Source organism: Epinephelus moara, chromosome 6 (genome assembly GCF_006386435.1).
Source record: "Epinephelus moara isolate mb chromosome 6, YSFRI_EMoa_1.0, whole genome shotgun sequence".
Classification (NCBI taxonomy): domain Eukaryota; kingdom Metazoa; phylum Chordata; class Actinopteri; order Perciformes; family Serranidae; genus Epinephelus; species Epinephelus moara.
Genome location: NC_065511.1, coordinates 33,072,106 through 33,094,481, shown reverse-complemented (window position 1 = coordinate 33,094,481; position 22,376 = coordinate 33,072,106). Strand labels below are relative to the sequence as shown.

The window sequence follows — 22,376 nt, the reverse complement described above, 5'->3', positions numbered from 1 at the left end:
TTCATTTTACTTACATATATTTAAAAACATGTAGCTCAGAGACCCCTTGGACCCCTGTAGAAATTCAAATGACATTATTGTTTAATAATGTTGTAGCATGCAGAGATATGCTCATGCATGACTCAATCTGTTACTGTTGGAAAGAGATGACGTGGAGAGATGGCTTCACATTGTTTTCTCGTTCTCTGTTATTCTATAAAGCTGAGAATCTCTAGGTGAAAGTGCAAGATGTCACATAGAGCCTAATATTTTGAGCGGAAAAAGGCCCACCAATCACCAGCCTAGTTGTGCAGCTACCACTACAAATGAGCCAATGTACCATATAGACTGTGACACTGTCAATGACACAGGCTGCCACTTCAATACCTGACCTTTGTGACCGTCCTCAAAGGTTTAAACACACCATTGCTCTGTAATCAGCCGATTTCACAATCTTCTTTTGAGTGTTTTCCAGATGGACTCAAGAGACCGACTCAATCTAAAACACAGATGAGAGGACTCACATAATCATACTGTAGACCTCTTTCTGAAGTGGCTCCCTGAAATAGAATAGAGTAGAATATTTTTATTGTCGATGTACATGTACAATGAAATTGAATGCAACCCCACAGTGCAAATATAAGTAAAAAGAGCTTATAAAAGCAATAACAAACCTTGTTGAAAAAGCAAAACAGTTCTGAACTGAATAAAGTAAACTGTATAGCTCTTCCATGGAGGGGAGAGGACAGCCGATAATTTTCTAGGCAGTGCTGACGACCGTCTGGAGTGCTCTTCTGTGGGCTACTGTGTAGCTGGCATACCACACACATATACAGAACCTCAACACACTCTCTGTGGAGCAGTGGTAGAAGTACACAAGCAGTGTCTGTGTGAGGTGGTTCTTCCTCAGAAGTCTCAACAGGAAGAGTCTCTTAACACTGTGGTGTTGGCGCTCCAGGTCAGGTCCTCCTCAAGCTGAACACCCAGGAACTGGAAATCAGAGACCCTCTAAACACAGTCTCCGCTGTTTTATTCATCCTGTAGTCAATGATCAGCTCCATGGTCTTGGTGGTGTTAAGGACCAGGTTATTGTTCCTGCACCACCCAGGGACACCCTTCTCCTCACATACAGTACAATAAATTTCCTAACAGACGTATAACAACGAAGACTTAGTGTCAGAGTGAAGCAATTACATGTTTTCCCTCAACATTTAAGACAGTAATAGATAAAAGCTAATTCAGGCACACTTACAGATGCATATTTCTGTAAGCAGATCTTAAGAAGCATAAAGTTGAAAATCCTCTATAAGACTGGAATTTTTAGAGGTGAAATGCTGCAATGTAGGTATGTTGAAACAAATCAGCAGAAGAAGTGCATATAGTACTAGGAGTGGCAGTAGCTCAGCCTATAGGGAGGATTGCGGCTCAAGTCCTAGTACAGACCAAGTATGGAGCATGGACTCGTAGTTGAAGAGGTACCAGTTCACCTCCTGGGCACTGCCGAGGCACCCTTGAATGAGGCATTGAGCCCCCAACTACCCGGAATACACCAGAGTGAAAAAAAAAAAATTCCCCTCAGGGATTAATTAAGCACATCTTCTTCTTCTATTAACCATGATCATGATATCTGAAGAAGACTGTGTGATACTTGGAAAAGCAAGTAAGGGGACCTTGATTTTGGATTGTTACATATAAACATAATGACACTAAATCTGGACCCTGAGTTTAAAAAATAACGGTGACACTGATGTGTTTCTTTTTTCAGAGTTAAGTTTAATTGAATCAGCTTAACATATGCTCAGTATTCATTATGGCATTTCATAAAAAGTAAATACAACTCAGTAATATAATTTAAGGAAAAATCAATAGTATAAACAATATAGACATCAATGTAAACAGCATTATGACACAATCAATGTCTCCGTCAGCTGCCTCCAGCTGGGAGCCGCCTCCCAGCGACTGGCTGTGTTTGTGAAGCTCACTGCAGACCATATAAATACAATATTCCTGTTATTTCTCCAACAGAGATGTGTGTGTCCTAACAATAAGCTCAGATATGTGCCTCTGCTTTCCCAAACAACCAGATTACTTTCTTGAAGTGTGTGTAACTAACACTTAGAGCCGTGAAGCTTTTAACTCTACGTCCTTGTCCCACGTTGTGCTGGGCCGCTTGATTTTGTCACTGATGGTGGAGAGAGTGGTGAGGCTCTCAGGAGGGTCCGGGTCAGGCAGGTGCCAGTGGATGAAAATCAGATACATGAAAGAACCTATAACACCTCCGAGAAGTGGGGCCACCAGGGGCACCCAGAACCAGTAGTTGTAGCACCTGAGGAGCAGACAGAAAGGAGTTCAGATGAGAGTTTGTTTGTTTAAATCAGCATTATTCTGTACTTTTTATAATGTTACATGTGAAAGGGATTGCTCAGTGACAAACCAACAGAGAGTTTTCACCCAACTCTGCAGCTCTACAGATCTTTTTTGCCTCTTTTAAGCCCTATATTTTGGCTTATGGTCCAGTTAATGGTTCAGTGTCATCACATTATCATCACACATTATGTCAGTGCTGTACCGCCCAGCATGTTTTGGAGTTATTCTGCCCCCTAGTGGCTTTCAATCAATTAATTTAGCTTTAAACAGATTAGATCAAGCACAAATCTTTGGAGCCACAGGAAAACCAAAGGGTAATAAAATCATAGAGCATCAGGTTACATGGTGGAAAAAAACACCAGGTCATAATCAGATGTTCTGCAACAAGCTGACACTTCATGTTCCTTTGATCCCGCAGAAAGCAGCTGATAACCTCTAACATACGTGGTTTTCTGGGAAACACAAGGTCAAAGACCTGTAAGACCTGTAAGTCCCTCTTTAAATGCCATTATTACAGAATGAAATAACTGGTAGATTCATCAGTAAGATGTTTGATTAGTAACATGCATTTTGAAGTTGCCAGCTTGGAAAGTTGTGTGTGTTTAGTGCCGTGCATGTGCGCTGTATATGTAAGATAAGATACTCACGTGAACACCTCAGTGCCCCAGCCTGCAGTCAGTGTGAGGAGGCGTGGCCCCAGGTCCCGAGCAGGATTTATTGCTGCACCACAGTTAGCTGACATTGACATGGAGATCCCCAGGACGATCACTGCCACTATGGGAGGAATCAGCTCTGAGGGGGCTGGAGTATTCCTCTTTTCATCCAAACATAGGATGCACAACATCAGCATGCCAGTGCCCACTACCTGATGACACATGTAAATAAATATAGAGTTAAATAAAGGAGGAACTGTCAATGCACTGAAGGTCACAAGTATCCTCCCACTGACCTGGTCAAGGAAACTTCTGCCCAAAGTCAAGTACTCTGAGGGGTATGTGGCAAATATAGACGCCGTCTCATTTGGGCCATATACAGTCAGCACTCCGCCACTGAACTCCATTATAGCATCTGAGACAGAACAGAGGGAACGTAGCAAACAAGAGAACAGACAGATTGAAACTTCTGCATTTGTTCAATCTTTATTACGGAGCCCCTAAAGTCCGGAAAGGTCACATCTTTTTTATCACATGCGCACAAGTTATTATCTTTTGGGAACAAGTTAATTAATCATCAAGTTAGTTAATTAGGTGGCATGTGAGCGTGAATGGTCGTCTGTCTCTATGTATCAGCCCTGCGATAGTCTGGCAACCTGTCCAGGGTGTACCCCGTCTCTTAAGTTATTTCCTGTGTTAACTTGTTCCTTTTGTATAATAACTTGTGCACACAAGAAAGTAACTTGAGCACAGGCCCAGGGGTCCAAAGTGTCAGGGCCTTGACTGGCAAAATATCACTCAAATTAAGACATGCCAACCAGGAAGAGACTCGAAATGACCACAAATAAACATATAACAACTACAAAGAGATGCAATACAGCTGCAAAGAGACTCAAAGAGGCTCATGACCTCAAAGAGACATGAAATGACTACACCAAGATTAAAAAAAATTACCACAAAAAGATGCAAAGCAACTACAAAGAGGCTCAAAATGACCACAGAGAGACACTTAACAAATACAAAGACCCATAACATGACTACAAAAAGGGTCAAACCAACCAGACACAAAAAACTACAAAGAGATACAAAACAACAGAGAGATGTATAATGACTACATACCCTTTTTCCTCTTTATTCATTTATTTATTTATGTTATGTGTTATTTCATCTTGTCTTGCTGAGCACTTTGGGATTAAAATGTGGTAAATAAGTTATTGTGTCATTTATAAATGGGTGAATTATTTATATTTAAGTAGTAAAAGATTCAACATTATCGAGTTACTGGTAAATTTTTATTGTTTAATTTGTATTTTTATGTGCGGTGTTTAAGTGGTGTCATTGCATTCACTTGGTTACGAGCTAATTGGTTCCTACCTGCCCTGGTTTTGTGGGGATAGGCATGAGTGATACCCAAGAGAGAGTGAGTGCCTTGCTTAACAGGGAAGAGAAGTTGCTGTATCTCTAAGTTGGGATGTGTTTGTCCTGTCTTATCGTGTTGGTGAAAATTAAATGAAGAGGAAGAAACAAATGTAGCCCGCCTATTACTCATATGTAGTAGAGGTGGTGGGGCCTTGTGCATGTCTGTGCCCAGGAGCCCATTACCTCATACTCTGTTGATGCCTTTCAGGACTTTAGGGGCTCCGTACGACTTTAATTTATCACCTTGTCTGTATTTGAATGATAAAGTGTTCGAGGTGCCAGAAAGACAAACCGTAGTAGACCAGGTAGACGAGCCCTGACGCCATATAAGCCCCCAGCAGCTGGGAGAGGGAGTAGGGCACCAGCCTTCTCCACGGCACCTGGCCCAACACACAGAAGCTCAGAGTGACCGCCGGATTCAGATGGGCACCTACAGAGACAAACAGGAGATGGCGGCAGCAGAAGACAGGAAGGAGGAAGACAAAAGTGAATTAGAGTGTGAGACATTGGACGGTAATGAAATCTCAGATTATTTGTAGCCATATGCTGTGTCAACCGGTGGATATCCATCAGAGCGAAGACCTTGAAAAGCTGGACGAGGCCTCAGCGCAGAGAGCGCCAGACATTAGTGTGATAAATCTAGAGCGTGAGGCAGAAGCTGAGCACTGTTGTATTTTATTTTATGTTCATCTTGCAGGGATGTCAGCGTGTGAGAGTGTCATATTTTACTGAGTTAAAAGATCACATAATGGGAAAATTTAGTGTGCATTTTATTTACCTGTGATGCCCTTGGTGAGGTACATTGCTGACATCACGCCCACAGAGAAGGCCATGTTGACTGAGAGGAACTGGCCTTTAGTGTCTCTGCTCGTCTTTACCTGCGCTGCAGCCGAGCAGCCAAAGAGCTTCACAGCAGATAAAAGAGGAACAGAATTAGTGAGAGGAAAATCAGGAGAAATATTTTACACTTATAGGGAACAAAATAAGACAACTTTATCGCTCTACTGGTGACTGATTAATTATTTATAGGTCAAACGAACTTATCAGTCATCACAGAAACATCCGATGACATTAAAAGGTGATTAATATCCTCTCGTGAACTTTGTGATGAAACTGCCCACTTCTTATCTGAATGACCATGTATAAATAACAGTGTGACTCTGAGTCCCAAAGATGAAAGGAAGTAAACACACATAAAGTATTTCATGTATTATCTTATAAAAGCCACACCTGCAGTCAGGCTTTTTCTGATGAAACTTCTGATGAAATTGTTTTATTTATTACAGGCCAAGGTCACATTAAAAAAGTTATGGCATCGTAACAATGAAGTACCAGGGCGATTAAAGTTTCTGGCAACAGTAGCTGGCTGAAAAACGGCAGTGATGACATATAAAAGGCCTGTATGGATAATCATGTGGATTCAACATGCGTCATAATGATTACCAGCAATTCAGTGTATGGATTATATTGGCATATACATCATTTTACATTTGCTTATTAGTTCATTTAAGTTTTGCACATCCGACTTTTTCATTCATAGGAAAGGAAATACTGCCATAAAAAAATATCCTCACCACTCTAATTATAATCCTGGTTACATTGCGTAAATCCCAGTACCACCTTGATTCCAGGAAGCAGATTAATAATTTATGTTTGCTTTTTCAAAAGCTGCCAGAGCACAACTTCAGTCTAAAGCTTCACTACTGGTTCCACTTTCATCAAAATAAACATTTAAATAAATCAAAAAAGAGCCTAAACATCTGTAAAATCTTTGCACATGAGTTTTCATATTTCAAACTTTGGCTATTATTCCTCTTACATGTAATGCTATTTATCAATCGAGATTGTTTTAGTGCGAGTTAAGTGTTGGAGATATCAGCCAGAGATGTCTGCCTTCTCTCAAATGTAATGGAACTCAACAGCCATGTCTCTTTTCAGTTATCATGATCTGGTTCCTCAAGATAGTCCACAGTCATTGTTGTGAGCAGTTTCGTGTACGAACTATTTTCTTTCTACGGAACTGCACCCACCCACCAAGAGGGAAGCGTGCATCCACTGAGCTAACTTATGTCACAGCTCAGCTGAGGAGGACACCATTAATGTTTACATCTTGTGCTGTCACGAGCACGAGCCTCTCGTCCATGAGTAGATGCACACTTCTTTCTGTGCAGTGATACGGTTGGCGGGTGTAGTTTCGTAGGAAGAAAATAGTTTTTGCTTGAAGCTGCTCACAACAAGGTCTGTGGATTATCTTGAGTAACCGGGTCATGATTCCTGGAAAGAGACATTGTTGTTGAGTTTTTCAAATTCAATTTTTGGACACTGTGAGCACCACAAGCGAAGTACCATGTAGTTCCATTATATTGGCGAGAAGGTAGACGTCTATAACCGATACCTCCAACACTCTGCAACTCACACCAAAACAATCTAGACTGATAAATAGCACTACAGGTAAGAGGAAAAATATGTATTTTTGAATTTGGGCTGAACTATCCCTTTAAATCTAAGCCATATGCCTATACAACCTGCATACTCATTACTCACATGTCCAATATACTAAATACAAAATAACTAAGAAATAAATTAAGATACACCTCTCTGTATCTCTTTTTGTGTTTCATATGTTTTTATTTTCTTACATTTTAGGGGATTTAAATCTGTTCTGAAACAGTGTAGACCTTGTTAGTCAATAAAAATGGACAATTAGTAAAAAAATTAAAAAAATAAATAAATAAAAAGCAAATTCAAAAACCTGTGTGTCACTTACCAGCAAGACAAAAGTTCCCAAGAACTCAGCCATGCACTCTCGCACCAGAGCATTCCTCACCCTCACAAGCCGTCGGTTCAACATCGCTGGAGTTAAATCCCTCTTCTCATCTCACACTGAACTTGTTCTTTGCTCTCAGACAGACCAGCTGTCGGTCTGTCCGTCTCCCTGTCTGTCAAGGAGCTGATATAGTGCTGTAAGTGGAGGAGGTGTCAGTGCTGATGCTATTAAAAAAAAAAAAAAAAGTTTCCTGACACAACTTCCACCTGAGCATCTGAAGACCTGCGCTCTGTATCCTGACTCTTCCGCTTCTCTGCCTTCTTTTTCTCCACAGCTGGTCAAACACTGATGTTCATTTATTGTGTGGTCACACTTCAGGATTGGCTGGTGCAGAGAGCGTAATGTGCCTCAGCTGTTGCATATACTGAACAAGGCCATAAACAGTCAGATTATGTATTGATGGCACTGATAGGGGGCAATAAACCACATCATATGTATACAGCGGAAACCTGCCTACTCCTTTGAAGACCCCAGGTACAGATGTTCATTCATCCCGAGGTTTCAATAATCTGAGTTAAATCCATGTGCGAGACACCACAGGTAACAATTACCACCTTGCATGCATACCAGTGTTTTATATACTCTTATTTCTCTATTAAAGAACCAGTATGCCTCAATAAATTAAAAAATGTTTTATGTTTAAACCATAAAATGGCAAAAAGAAACCCTGATGCAGCCTGCCTTTGACCTGTAGGTTCATCTGAATGTGTTTCTACATGGAATTAAAGTCCAAAAATATCCATTTATGAATGTAGAAATTATATTTTTACTTGTGTGGTGAAACCGTCCTTGGTGAGTGTTAGGTAAGATGGTTGATAGGGAAGCCCCTCTCATCATCAGAGAGCAAGATGTCACCATAACCCCTCTTCACTGAACTTTGGACTCCTAATGGATTATGTAACCAAAATAATTGCTGTGCAGCAGTTATCAGTCGTATTATTGCTGATAATTTCCAGAGAGGCACATGACTGTGGCAGGAAAGAGTCTGTTGAGATCAGATAAGATAAAAGAGCCACTGATGAAACTGCTTTGATATCTGTCATTTTACTGCTATTTTATCTGTAAAAAACTGCCAGGTTATACTTTGAGTTTGGGGATTTGAGTAAAGGTAAAGTGATGAAAAAACTCCAAACAGCTTGTGACATCTTATCTTATCGCATCTACGCTCGAGGAATATCGCTGTTTGGTAATGTGTAAAAGGACAGATACCTTTACCCTGCTTCTGAGTTTTGTCCCAGGGCTTTTTCTGTGAGCTGATAGCAAGATGATAACATTATATCTCCCTCTGCAGGATATAAGAATAAAAAGCATCACATTTAGTTAGGATTTATTAAAAAGCAATATAAACTCTAAATGCTGTAGTTAGCTTCTGTTCACAATATATTACAACATATATTTTCATTTACTTTACAGGTGCCACATTAATAGCTGAACAAAGTATCTGTTACAAAGTTTGGTTGACTTAACAAATGCATGAGCCGTCAGTGCACTTAAATTCTGGCTGATACAGAATTATATCCCAGGCCTTGAGGTAGATGTAATCCTGTAGATAAAGTAAAAAGTATACACTTTTGACCTGGTCTCCAAGATTATATTTCCTGTAGGGATTTCTCATAATGACTTGTTTTAATGGCATAGGCCCCAGATGGCTCGCTTAATCCATGTCAAGTTCTCAGTCACTAAGGGATGGCTTTTAGCTTCTTGTCCGTCATCAGTCACTGAGCATTGCTGTGCCCAAGGCAGCTAAACAATCCTCATGTTTCCAGATGTTTAAGAGGGCGGCGAAGCACCACGTCCACAGGCCCGGGGGGAAGACTTCGGATCAGAGTCCAGGCCTCCAGGCGTCTCATCCCCACCACGCTAACACCGCCAATCTCTTCAACCTCATCACCAGGACACACCTTGTCAACAGGGCCTCCTGAAGGGGAAAGAGTGGGTTTAATGAACATGTATGTATACAAAAAGGGGCCAAACTGAAGCAGCCAAAATGAAAAGGTAATGTAGCATGTGTATGGTTTATAAATTCCCCGAATAGGCACGTTTTAAGGTATGTAAAAATACTCTGCTACGATTGATAATTTGTTTATCACAGTTTTCCTACATTAAAAAAAAACTCAGAAAAGGGCCCCTGCTTTCCCAGCAACTTTTGTGCCACCAAATGTGAGTGTTTTAAGCCAAAACATGATCCTTTTTCAACTGTAACCAAGAGGTTTTTGTACCTAAACCTAACCACACATTCACCACAGCATTGTTGACAAATGTAAAGTATCTGTGGTTTACAGAAATGTACAGTGCAAACATTTTTTCTGGTGATTGGGTTGTCTAACTCCGAAGAGTGTATATTTTCAAGGAAATAGGACTTCAAAGCTATGGGCATCTGTTTTTGGGATAATGGGCTGTCAGAGAAAAGGGCTTACAGTGTGAAGAGACATTTTTTGGACTAATGGGGCTTTGGAATTTCGTGCCTCAGGAGAATGGCCGATCTCTCTGTACTGACAACTACGCTCTGCCTTGGAGGCTTTAAGGTCTCTTTGCCGATGTTATGTCAAAGTCTCTTCCCCTGTCAATATGTGTCTTCCATGTTAGACAGCAATTGATTTTTGTAAAGGTGATGTACCTAATCTAGGTTGCCTGGGGTATATTTGAATCTCAGATTTTAGGGATGTGCACAGACATCTCCCGTTTTAGTAAAGGAATTTGATAAGACCTCTCTGGTGACAGACTTTGCAGAGATACAAGTTGTTTATAGTCAAGGTCAGATATTTTAGGGGTCATAAATATAAGAAAAACATATTTTTTAGTAAAGGGTATATTTGAATTTTAAATCTTAATTCTGACAGGGTTGCTTAACGTATAACCGCTTTGGGGAATGTAAAAGATATGGTGTTCAAATGAAGTTCAAGTCTCTGAGCTTCAATTCTCACCCTGGAAGATCTTCTGTACAGTGAGTGGTCTGTTCCCCAGAGTGGAGTCCACACCTCCCTCCAGACTGAAGCCCAGATCCCTGCTGTTCTTCTCCAGACGCACACACACACGCTGACCTGAGAGAGCACATAAGCAGAAAAAACGAGATCAGTATCTGACTTTAAACTGATTCAAGACTAATATCTTTTCAGAACTCAGGTAAAGCACGACCTCTCACCTGCCTGTGTTGGCTCCTGATTATTTGTCTGTGCTCCCCCCTTACAAACACCGCTACTCTCTTCCCTCCTCAGGACAACCACCCCCATCTCCCGAGTCTTTGCTCTCCTCAGGATCCTCAGGGCCTCCCAGTGGGCAAAGCCGCACAGTGCCGTGCCGTTGATCGACAGGACCTGGTCGCCTTCCCTAATGGAGCCTTCCTGGGCTGCAACACCTGAGTGAAACACCCTGTGAACCTGTAAAGAAGACACAAAGGGACAAATGAGGAGACTGAGAACAATCTATTTGAAGATTTTTTTCAGGAGAATGCAGGAAGGAGTGTTTTCTTACAGTGATAGGCTTGTTCTGATCTTTGCCTCCCGCCAAACTGAAGCCCAGTCCCACTCCCATGTCCTTATGGAGAACCACCACCTGCACATCGTTGTAGTCCTGCAAAAAGGGAAGGCGGAGAGAATGAGAAAGAAGTCATAGTTACACTCTTCTTGTGTTTTCCTGATTTTGTAGTTTGAATTTTGCATGGGAAAAGTGACATAATTCATGCCACAGAAGCCGCAAAATTACTGATGCTGTTGTTTGTACCTGTAGGTTGTTGTCCCCCACGCTCCTGACATCCTCCAGGAGCCTGTCAAGCTCCTCACTGGGCATCACGGACACACAAGACAAGGCCGACATGTCTGAGCTCAGCGAGGCAGTCCGATGTTTAGTAGATTGCCACTCATCGCTGTCAGTCTCTGACTCATAGTCAACTCCAGCAAAGTTACAAAGTTCTGAAAGACTACAGGGAGGAAAGAAAAAAGTTCTGGGGTTAAAAAACTGACGTATTGTTGGAGGGAATACTTCCAGCTAATCAAAAATGTGGTACTATAAACAGTACACACCTGACACAGAAGTTCCTGTGATCTGACTGGCTCATGTTACTAGTGATGGTCACCGAGGACTCTCCAGAATCTGAGTCATAGTTTGAATTCTCATCCCTCTGCGTACTCTCATCATCGTCCTCATAATCATCTTCGTCGTCATTCCAGACCTTTATCTCTGGGGTCAAACCAGCTACCCAAGCATTCAAGTCCAACACCTGCTTCTTCGCCTTTGGACTGGATGTGCTGACATCTGAAGAGATGAGATCAGGGAGGTTGCTGTAGGAGGAAGTGGCGAGGGGCTGAGGGAGAGGTGGCAGATCTGGTTCAGGAGTTTTGGCTGCTTGTGTGGTAACAGAAGTACTTTTATTTTCACTGTCTGCAATGGGAATGATGTTTTGCGGTTGCGTGGTAGGTGAAAGAGTAGGTGAGTTGTTTGGAGAGTTTGTTGGAGTCTTGTCTTCGTCACTAACAGGAGAAGTGACATCAGGCAGTGTTGTTTTCTGTACGTAAGTGTAAGTGTCACTAGAGTCGGACAGTAACAAGGACGGTAGTTTCTCGCTTGGTGTCTCAGGGCTTGAGATTTTGTGGAAATCTGTTTCATCGATGTAAAAGTTTCTCCGTTTTTCTTGAGCTCCTTCATCTAGAGGGATTTCTAATGTGCTCTTGAGTCTGGAATATTTACCAAAATCTTCGGCATAACTACCACCACTTTCTTTTCCCTCATTCTCAACCAAATCACTCCCTCCTCTTTCTTCCCTCAACAATCTCAGTCCAACCTCGTCCACTGATAAAGACCTGTTTGACCCAAGTTTCTGTCCTGCTCCTGACGCCTTCTCCTCAGTGTTATCATCGCCCTCCCCTCCCTCTTTCAACCCCTCCCACTTGTATCTCAGTCCACCTACTGCTCTTGCTGATCCGCTCTTTTTCACTCCATCATGAGCCCTGCTGAGTTGTGTTGGCACAGAGAAGGCCCGTCTGGGCAGCAGGACCTGTCCTGTAGCCAAACCCTGAGCTCTCTGTGAGAGAGCCTCAAACTGATTTATCTTATTTCTCACACTGGCTGCAGAGGCGGATGACAACCTCTCTGGGAATCGCTTCCTCTCTATTGTTTTCACTGCAAAGTCCACTGGGTTTGACTCAAACACGTCTTCATCAGTGCTGCTACTCTTTGATTCATTTTTTTCTTTTGCTCCATCATTTGTCTCTTTTTCCGTCTCTTCATGCAACCCAGTGTTTTCCCTCAATGGCTCATTTATTCTATTAGTCTCGCTCTTCATCCCGCTCCAATCCCAACTCCCACTTGCTCTTCTCTCCCTACAACCAGACGAATCTCTCAAAGACACTAATCTCCCTTCTTCTAAGAAACTGTTGGACTGCAAAGATGGAGTAATTCCTGCTGCAGCCCTTGCAGATCTTATCTGAGCTGCTACACAGTACCTGCTCCTCGCTCTGTCTAGAGACCTTGTGCCCATTTCCTCTAATCCTCTATGCCAGTTAACTCCCCCTTCCTCTGAATACTTACCCTGGACCTGTCCTTGCCATTGTATCCCTGACAATCTCTCCCTGGTCCTGCTCGTCCTCGGAGAAAGTGAAGTCTCAGAACCTGAAGTGTCTTTTTGTGTCCAGGTGAATGAGTTCCTGCTTTGCAGTGGACTTAAGCTGCTTTTGTCTTCAGAAGAGAAACGCCTGGGGAAGGTTCCCCCTGATGCCCTCTCATATTTAGAGGTAGAGGAGTCCCTAGTTTTGCTGGAATCCTCCGTTTTTGCAAAACCAGCTGAGCCGTAGAGTTTCTCTATCCGCTCCATTATACTCTGACCTCCTTGAGGCCCACTCAAAGATGTCCCTCTGACACCAGAGCCAGGTCCAGACAGGGACCTCAGCCTAGTGGGGAGAGAACTACCCCAACTGGTCCTGTCCAAAGTCTGACTCACGTGACTCACTGGGCTCCTCTCTTGAACATTACTTGTAGCTGCAGAGTTATAGGCCTGTATTGAAGACATCACCCTGCCCCTCAAGCCTTCAATTCCAGTCCTTCTTTCATCCAAGCCACTTTTGGTTGAAAATGCATAGTCAGCCCTTTTGCCATGATCGGGACTTGATGCCCCCGATCTCCAATCTAAACTCTTACTTCTGCTCGGCAGGTTGTATCTCCTCCAGTCTGTCCTGCCCCGGCTTTCAGATGCCGGGTTAAAGTTTCCACTTCTGTCAGTGCCAAACTCTGTGATAGTTTTGTCTGCTGCGCCATTCTGGTTCAGCTTGGTAAACGTTTTATGGCTTGAAATTTCCTCCTCCCCACACTGACCTGTGACACTGCTGCGACTCCCAGTCCTGGCTTGATAACCAGTGACTGTGGGATCCTCCTCCTTGTTTGTGCCATTTGTGCCAGTGTGCGTCTCGCATCTCTCTCTCTTGCTGGCTTCCTCAGCACTTTCCTTCTCCTCTAAAAAACCTCTGGGTTTCCTAACACCTGGCCTGCGAGTGAGACTGTAAGAGGGAGAATTAGCTGAGCGGACAGTGAAGCGTGCTTCTGTCCTCTGCCCGCTGTACTCACTCACTCGAGTAGGGAGCATGGACAAGTCCATTGTCTGAGAGTAAACAAAGTTAATGACCTGCTGTCAAGTGCCAAATCCCAAAAAGAGAGCGGGAGAGTGAACTTGATATTTAAGCGATTCCAAGCAACTGTCTTTTGGGCTGCAATCTGGAAGCAGTTTGTCTGAATGCTGCAGCTGTGAGTGTGTAAAAAAGCAGTGAAATGGCAGCACAATTACAGCCCTCACATTAGTTTCTTGCACAGCAACAAATCGTGCATTAAAAAGCTTGATATTTCAGCAGTACTCCGTGATGATTCTCTGATTTGCAGCCTAGAAGAGATGACTCCTCTGGGCTCGTCTCCTTGATCTCTTGCCGTTCTGCCCCTCTGAGTCTTCAGTTCCCCAGCACGACTTCAGCGAACAGCTCCCATCGCCTGCCAAGCATAAAAATGTACAAATTTCCATCCTGAGAACGGATTGGGCTGGAATGTTGTGATATGTGGATTGTGGTCACTCTGGCTCTTCAAAATGGTCAAACAGAATCACAGAGTAGTTGAGGACAGTGAACTCAACATGTTATAGAGACACATGAAGTGGACAGTGAATGGAAACGATAAGAAGAAAAAATAAAAGATAGAGGGCCAGAGGAACAAGTTAGTTGTGTCAGTTATGTCATTTTGCAATATGTCCCTACTCTCCTGACATTCCCTTCATACTGACTCAATAAGCCCATTCACAGGACAGTGGGACTCAGATAATGCACACACACACATCATAACGGCTGTTTACACAGGCAACATACTCATGACTACCTGTCAGCGTCAGCTAAACCTGAACCAAAAACTGGAAAAACTCACCTAACTGCAATCCACCCAGTAAAAACAATGCATTAAAGTGCCACATTAGTCTCTGTGCAGTGCGTATCGGTCTCACAGAGCCACAACTGAAACCTTGTAACAGTGGAAATGATCAGATAAGGTGGACAAAGATGGGAACAAAGTCACTTTGATTTACATACAGAGTTAGATAGCGTTACTGATGGACAATGGCTCATGAGGGATATCCGAGGTCACAGCTGTACAAGACAGACACTGTCAGTAAGCCAGTGGAAACACCTTTGATTTTTAATCAGGTCAGAATTAGTATCTAATCATCTCTATTGACATCAAACACAAATAGGCTGTTGATTCACTGTACAAATCCAACAGGGCAACAGCATTTGATAAGCACTGCCTGCATGATTACATGAAGCTGTTTAGGTTCAGCATGTAACTTTGAGCAACAGCCTCTGAGGTGCTTTCCGTTGCAGGTGAGTCTGAGTGTCGGTTTACAGAAACACCTGTTCTCCTAGGTCACAAAGCCTCCCATCTGGGTAACCTGGGCAACACTGCATGGTTTAATTTAAACGCCAACTGAACAGCAAGAAAGACACAAATGCACCCAGGCAACAGGCACAGAAATACACACGCTTACTTCCTCACATAATCAATAATTAACTTATTAATAACACACTCACACACATGTGCCTTACCTTCTCCAGGAGTGACCTCTTTGCTTGTCCTAATCCACTGTGTTGTCATGTGTTCATAATGAAGGCAGCGCTCTGTAATGACATCAGCTCCTAACTCCTCTCTCCCTCTCTCTCCCTCCCTCTCTCCCTCTCTCTCTCTGTGTCTTGTCTTTCCATCAGCTTTGCATGATGGAGTGTGTACAGTGACGCAAACCTGCCACACTGGTTTATCCTCTCGTCCTCTCTCTGTCTCTCTTCCTCTCTGTCTTTCTCTCTCTGTCTCTCTCTCTCTCTCTGTCTCTCTTTCTCTCTCCTCCCCCTCCTATTGTTGTTTTCTCCCTCTTTTCCTCTTCTCACAGGGTAGCATTCCTGACTGCAGTTCAATGTGTCACCCACTAAACGGCTCAACAGGGAGTGCACATACACACATGCACACACACACACACACACATACGCTTACGTACACGCCCTGCTGATGCTTAAAACTTCAAAACTTCAAACTCCCTCTCACAACAGCATTTCATAGCTCAAGGGAGAGGAGATACAGTTTGGATAATTGTGTGAAATGCAACAAGAATGACATTTCCCAACACAGGCTTATAATATCACCCCACCTCAAGGCATCATCTGGGCTGAGCAGGTATCAAAATACATAATAACAGAGCACCTTTAATTAGGACCAGAGACCATAAAGCGCTCATGTGGACCCAGAAATACCAGCAGGGATTAATATTGTTAAAAGTGCACTTCTCATATGACATATGTTCAGCAAAACAAAACTACACTACAGATCAGGACTGTAATGTTAACTGAAGGACAAAAAAATCAGAGAAGAGGAAGTAGAAGAAGATGATGAAGAAGAAAGTATTGCTTGTGCTAAAATAGGATTCTGTAGAGTGGGAATATGAACAAACAGCCTTTGAATCGCAGATGTGCAAACAGCAAACAGACATAGATATATAAAGTCAAATACACACCAGTACTTACAGTCTGGGTTGTTATGTCGAGGCTCATGTTCTTACAGCTGCTCTTTTACATGCACCTGCTACCGTCTTCCGTTGAGACAGAGGAAACTGTGGTTACTTCAGCATGCTACTGCGCCAAAAAGGGATGTCTTAATGTCTCTCTGTGCCTGTCAAAAGTCAGACTGAGTCAAAGGCATTGATTCTAACCCTAAGTCTTAGGAACCCAGTGATCCAATCAGTGATTAGCCATACAGACAAGAGGGGTGGTAGGTCGCATGGTATGCTCAGGACAGAGATAAGTCTGTGAGTAGGGGTAAATAGCTCCAGCACGACTCCACAGACACCCACCCTTGTTCCTGACAGAAGAATGGCGCTCAGTGTCTCTGCAGGATGGATGCAAATCACTGTGCTGCTCACAAAGACACACTGGTTCTGCATATTTCATCCCTGGGGTGTAGGACTCAATGGACCATGTGAGAGAGGGCAGTTTATGGTATTTAATCAGTAGATCGTGGGGTATAAATAGTCTATAATTCAGTTTCAAGTGACACAAAAAGAAACTGAGCAATTTAATGGTCTGCAGCTAATGGAAGGATTACTGAATGGGCCTACCGAGCCCAAAGTGTGAGGTGGGCCCCCTGGTTCCTCATGTGCAAAATGACACTCAAATCAACCTGTACTGACCAGGAAGAAATTAAAAATGACCACAAAGAGATGTAAAGGAGCTGCAAAACCATGTACAAACACATACTCAAAGAAACGGGACCACAAAGAGACACAAAACAACCAGAAAAAGACACTAAATTACCTCAAAGAGACACAAATTGACAGCAAAGAGACACAAAACCACACAAAGGCACATTAAGATTACAAAAAACGCAAAACAGTGACACAAAAGAGGCTGAACTATGAAGACTGTCTGGTTTGCCCCTGTGTAGGAGCGATAATAATAATAACAACAATAACTTTATTTATATAGCACAGTTAATGCATAAAAAGCAACACAAAATGCTGAACATAAGACAACTGAAGCATTAGTGGTAAAAAAGAGGGGGTAAGATGATAAAAATGGATATAAACAAAATAAACAGACTAATAAACAATAAAAATGAAATAAAATCAATAGTACAATTGTCTGAAAACAGCCCCTGCTGCTGCTGTCTAAATGACTGGCCATTATTTTCTGTTTGTTGATTTGTTTGTTTGTTTGTTTTGTTGGTGCGTCGTTGTGAAGTCTCTTAACAGCAGCAGGTGGCAGAAGAGGCCAGAGAGACGTCACAACCTGACGTCACGCCTGCCTCTATCCCTCTATCGGTCACGTGACGATCGCGGAAGTCAACAAACCGGCCAGCGAGAGAGATGTTACAGCATAAAGCACTTTACTTTTTGTACTTCCCTGTTTTCCGTCTTACGTTTTAACTTCATGCGTTTTAAAACCGAGCACTTAAATGAAACCGTTCGCCTCTCAGAGGTCACGTGTCGGACGTACTTTAGGTCTTTTTAGCTAACGTTAACATTAGTTAGTTTAGTGAAAACGCACCGTTTGAAAATGCGGAATGATTCTCTCCTGTCGAGCATTAACGTGGTGCTCGTTATGGCCTACGGGAGCCTGGTGAGTCTCTCACTTTGTACCTGTGTTATATCCAGTTTAAGATGCAGTGGTGGTATTTTATAACTGCTTTAGCGTAATTTTCACACTGTATGCAAAGTTATTGTCTCAAATAGTCAGACTGACTGGCTAAATTCTTAATATTTAAATGTTGTCTTACATACAAGGTGCCAAATACCAAATCCTGTGCTCAATTGTTAAAATACACGCACAAGCATATACGAGATCATCACATTAGTGCAACATGGGTTTGCAAACATTTCTAAATCCAGGTGAGCATCACTATAATAAAGCTGCTGATCACCTGGAGTTAATACTGTTAACTAACAGGTTATTAAAATGTATTGTTCATGATGTCTTGAATAAAAGCTCAGTTCAGTACAGGAATAGTAAATGGATGAGATGAAGCAGTCACACATCATTTTGCCTTGTTTAAATGTAAGTTTTACTGTTGATTAAGTCAGACTTCACACCACATTATCTGTGTTTTATAGAAAGACATTGTGTTAATTTTATTACTTTTTTAAGTACAGTAAACAGGATGTCAGTGGATGATAAACAGAAGCAAAAAATAACACAAAATAAACAATAAATTAGTAAATATCTAAGTAACTAAATGAATAAATTAAAAATAGAGAAAATATTATATTGAAATTGCATACAATTTCACGTAAATTATGTTTTTGGGGATTTATCTATTTTTATTTCCATCCATCCATTTTCCTAACCACTTATCCTCTTGAGGGTCGCAGGGGGGCTGGAGCCTATCCCAGCTGCCACTGGGCGAGAGGCAGGGTACACCCTGGACAGGTCGCCAGACTGTCACAGGGCTGACACATGCCACCATTCACACTCACATTCACACCTAAAAGTTTGGCACCTTTGCTTCAAAAAAATTATGATAATAGTTATTAGTATACTCATTTATGCATTCATTTTCCATAACCACTTATCCTGTTGGGGATCACGAGGGGGGCTGGAGCCTATCCCAGCTGACATTGGGCGAGAGGGCTGACACATAGAGGGCTGACAACCATTCACACTCACACACACACACACACACACACCTACAGACAATTTAGAGTCACCAATTAACTTGCATGTCTTTGGACTGTGGGAGGAAGCTGGAGTACCTGGAGAAAACCCACGCTGAGACGGGGAGAACATGCAAACTCCGCACAGAAGGGCTCCAGGAACCAGGAACCCTCTTGCTGTTAGGCGACAGTGCTAACTCTATTTTTATTTGTTTATCTTATTTATCGAACAGGGACAGTGCACATCTACTTAGCTGCACCAGAGTTAGCTATAAGCTCATTTTCATCTGTAGTCCCTGGGCAGGAAACAAAGAAGAATTTTCCTGCTAAATGACACTATTTTATAAAAAACACAACAACACAACATCAAGTAATGGCAACAATAACAACAACAACAGCAATACAACTACAACACTAAGACACTACAACAATAATAAAATTACAACATTGAGATATAACAAGATTTCATAATGTTAGATCAAGTGTTTGAGTTCATGTGTGATGGGGACATGATTGGGTTGATTTTAGCCATGATTTCATCTTAAATTTTAAACCAACAAAGCTTTTGCACTGTCTTATCTGGGTGTCAATAGTTTGTAGCTCTAACAGAGAAGACTGATCTATCAAACTCAGTAGATCTGTGCTGCACTGCACAGTTGCCTCTGTCTGTAATCTAGTTGTCCTCCCATTGTCTGAGCGCAGTTGTATGAACTTAAAGTTAACCACTGAAAATGTCAAAATCACTTGTTTTAGAGTTGCTCTCATGACCTTTTAGCTTCCCAAGACAGGGAAAGGTAAAACGAAAAATAAATATATTGCTCTATGGATTTCATATCTACACAAACAAATCTAAGATCTACTAGGTTAGTAACCTGATAATTATCTTTGCATACTTACTCATTTACTGTGTGTTTTGTTTTATCTATTTGTTCTGCTTGTCAATTACTGGCATTTTGTCTACTACTCTTAAAATAGTAAAACAAACAAGCAAAAAAATTGAACCCTTAAACTGAAATCTAGACTTTTTCTAGGTCTTTGTTTTGCTGTTCATCTTTGTCAAAAGACAAATTATGCGGTTTGCCATGAAGTCTCGAAGAGGACCACATGTTCCTCTCGGCCACAATGCTCCCAAGGTAACACACACAAACCATAATAACCAGAAGTGTGATGCTGTGTGGTGTTCTGCAGATTAACTATAGCTGGGTGTCTCTTGTGTGTGTCCTGTAGGAGCTGAGACAAGAAATTGAAGCCAAACTGAGCCAGGTTCAGAAAATCCACTTTGAGCCTCGTCTGCTGTCCCCAGACGATGACCGACTAAAGCACAGAGAACAGTCTGGTTAGAGAGACACAAAAAACAAATGTGTACACACATACAGTGCTGAAACAATCTACATGAGTACGTCTTATACAAGTGTACAGAAGATTCTGTGTGTGTTGCAGGTTCCAGTGACTACCTGTACAGGATGAGAGCACTGGATGCCATCAGAGACACAGGTTAGCTTTGCTGTCACTCATTTTAGTTACAGTTTAGTTTTGCTGCACTCACAGACTGTTACAATACCACCTGTACGTTCTGTCAACAGATCTGCCTTTCCGTGAACTGGGTGGCTCGTCCACTGCTGTGACGGGTAAAAGACTTCGGACGTGGCTTCTGCGGCTTCGAAACTCTGAGTGCATGTTCCGAGATGGCCTGAGCTCGCTCATCGACACAGTGCTGGATGGGTACAACAAAGCACGCCATGGGGCTGAGGTCAGTGTCTCTGTGTGTGTTTGGGTATCAGAAATGTATCATCTCATCTTTTGTATAAATGAATAAGAAAATTTAGTCTAAAAAGGCGGATACAGTCATGTATATACTTTAAATTTTAAAAGAATAACATCTGGAAAAGTCAAATTTGTTTTATAACAGTAGATATGTTACGATAATGTAGTATCCTTATGATTAGCATGATTTCCATTTTTACCACAGAGCCTATCTTTGTGTGTACTGTATATCGTGATTGCAGGAAGAGCTGACAAATGCACCGATGTCCTGTTTTTGTCTGCAGTCTTTTGGTGAAGCAGAGTTTTTGAAATACCAGGAAGCTCTGACTGAACTGGCTTCTGTGTGAGTAAACACAACCTCTCCTCACAGCGCTCCCTCACAGCTTTCCGTTTCTGCTAATCCCACCATGGAATGTTAATCACACACTGCGAACAACCTGTTTCTCCCTTCTCTGCTTTCAGCGTCAAGTCTCACAGCAACAGCAGCAGCAGCAGCAGCAGCAGCACTACGAGCCAGTACCACCAGTCCGCAGCCAAAGACCTGACCAGCGCCACAGAGCCTGCTAGCTCCTCCTCCTCCCCCACCCAAACCACCTACCTCACATCTTCAATGCAGCAGCGCAGCAAACGGCCCAGGAACTTCCTGGAGCTGAAGAACTTCAAAGACAACTACAACACTCTGGACAGCACACTCTGAAAAAAAAAAAAAAATCTGTGACGCCCGTCCAAAAGAAAGGTCAAAGACAAGGTAGAGCTGCCAGCAATGAAAGAAGTGCCTACGTATGGCGATGGGTCACTGTTGCCAGATAGTATAGAGTGAAATGATGAACCCACTGCCTTCATATACTAACATGTATTGCCTGGTTTACAGTATAATGCATATCAGACTCAGTGCTCTTTATCTAAATGTAGCTTTGGCATATGTCCAGTATTAATGCATGTACAAGTGCTTTACTACAGTGAGTGACTATAGTAAGTAGGGTTGATTTGACCAAAACACATCCAGAGCTATGAGGCTATGCAACAGCATAAGACAATCAGTATTTATTGCACAATGTAAAGGCCTATGCAGACTTAAAATTAACCAACTGTATTTAAACAAGCTAATAAAATAATGTTAGTAGAGAAAACCAGTGCTAAAGGGACAGCTCGACCCCAAATCAAAAATACATACTGTATCTGTTACATGCAGTGCTGTTTATCAATCTAGATTGTTTTGGTGTGAGTTGCAGAGTGTTGGAGATGTCAGCCGAAGAGATGGAACTAGACGGCACTCGGCTTGTGCTGCTCAAAGCGTCAAAAAATATATTTGTAGCCAAGGCCATTAATGTTTACATCTCGCACTGTCACAAGCCTCTCGTCCATGAGTAGATGCACGCTTCCTTCTGCACTCTGATACAGTTGGTAGGTGTAGTTCAGTTGAACTGACGCAAGGTCCCAGCCCCGGACGCAGACTGGCCAATCATAACGTAGCACCGGGCCGGCTCAGACCAGGGTCCGACAACAACACAGCTGTGCTCCATTGATTTCAGATTTCCTTCATTTCCAGGCTGGTTTTGTGGATTTGGAGCTAAATGTTGTGCCTGGGGCACGTCATGTATTAATGACACTCGTTACCTGGAGAGGTTGGAGAAAGATATACGTTTCTTCCCTGTTCCAAAACCAAAATCAAACCCTGAAAAGTGTAGGGTTAGCTAGCTAGCTACTGAAGATATAG

At 42.4% G+C, this 22,376-nt stretch overlaps 3 protein-coding genes across 6 annotated transcripts; 1 reads left to right on the top strand and 2 right to left on the bottom strand.

Annotated features, from left to right (window-relative positions):
* Positions 1–1,788: 1,788 nt before the first annotated feature.
* Positions 1,789–7,434, bottom strand: aqp10a (aquaporin 10a). 2 transcript variants are annotated; one of them, XM_050046214.1, is made up of 6 exons: positions 7,186–7,434; positions 5,197–5,323; positions 4,711–4,848; positions 3,296–3,414; positions 2,994–3,211; positions 1,789–2,305 (listed from the first exon to the last, which is right to left on the bottom strand). In XM_050046214.1, the coding sequence occupies exons 1-6, from the start codon at positions 7,267–7,269 to the stop codon at positions 2,095–2,097; spliced, it is 897 nt and encodes a 298-aa protein (XP_049902171.1). In that variant the 5' UTR covers positions 7,270–7,434; the 3' UTR covers positions 1,789–2,094. The 2 variants fall into 2 exon arrangements, with proteins under 2 accessions (XP_049902171.1, XP_049902170.1); XM_050046213.1 differs by having other exon boundaries at positions 2,994–3,414.
* A 1,128-nt stretch (positions 7,435–8,562) lies between these two features.
* On the bottom strand, positions 8,563–16,412 carry si:dkey-92i15.4 (uncharacterized). Of its 2 annotated transcripts, none has more exons than XM_050046212.1 (7): positions 16,275–16,412; positions 11,265–14,211; positions 10,966–11,161; positions 10,717–10,815; positions 10,388–10,622; positions 10,170–10,286; positions 8,563–9,163 (listed from the first exon to the last, which is right to left on the bottom strand). In XM_050046212.1, exons 2-7 carry the CDS (start codon positions 13,826–13,828, stop codon positions 9,000–9,002), a joined length of 3,375 nt encoding a protein of 1,124 aa, XP_049902169.1. In that variant the 5' UTR covers positions 13,829–14,211; positions 16,275–16,412; the 3' UTR covers positions 8,563–8,999. The 2 variants fall into 2 exon arrangements, with proteins under 2 accessions (XP_049902169.1, XP_049902168.1); XM_050046211.1 differs by lacking the exon at positions 16,275–16,412 and adding an exon at positions 15,309–15,574.
* Positions 16,413–17,585: 1,173 nt separating this feature from the next.
* Positions 17,586–22,370, top strand: c6h1orf43 (chromosome 6 C1orf43 homolog). Of its 2 annotated transcripts, none has more exons than XM_050046216.1 (7): positions 17,586–17,864; positions 19,927–20,028; positions 20,123–20,231; positions 20,336–20,389; positions 20,479–20,645; positions 20,944–21,002; positions 21,122–22,370. In XM_050046216.1, exons 1-7 carry the CDS (start codon positions 17,802–17,804, stop codon positions 21,354–21,356), a joined length of 789 nt encoding a protein of 262 aa, XP_049902173.1. In that variant the 5' UTR covers positions 17,586–17,801; the 3' UTR covers positions 21,357–22,370. The 2 variants fall into 2 exon arrangements, with proteins under 2 accessions (XP_049902173.1, XP_049902172.1); XM_050046215.1 differs by having other exon boundaries at positions 20,902–21,002.
* The last annotated feature ends 6 nt before the right edge of the window (positions 22,371–22,376 follow it).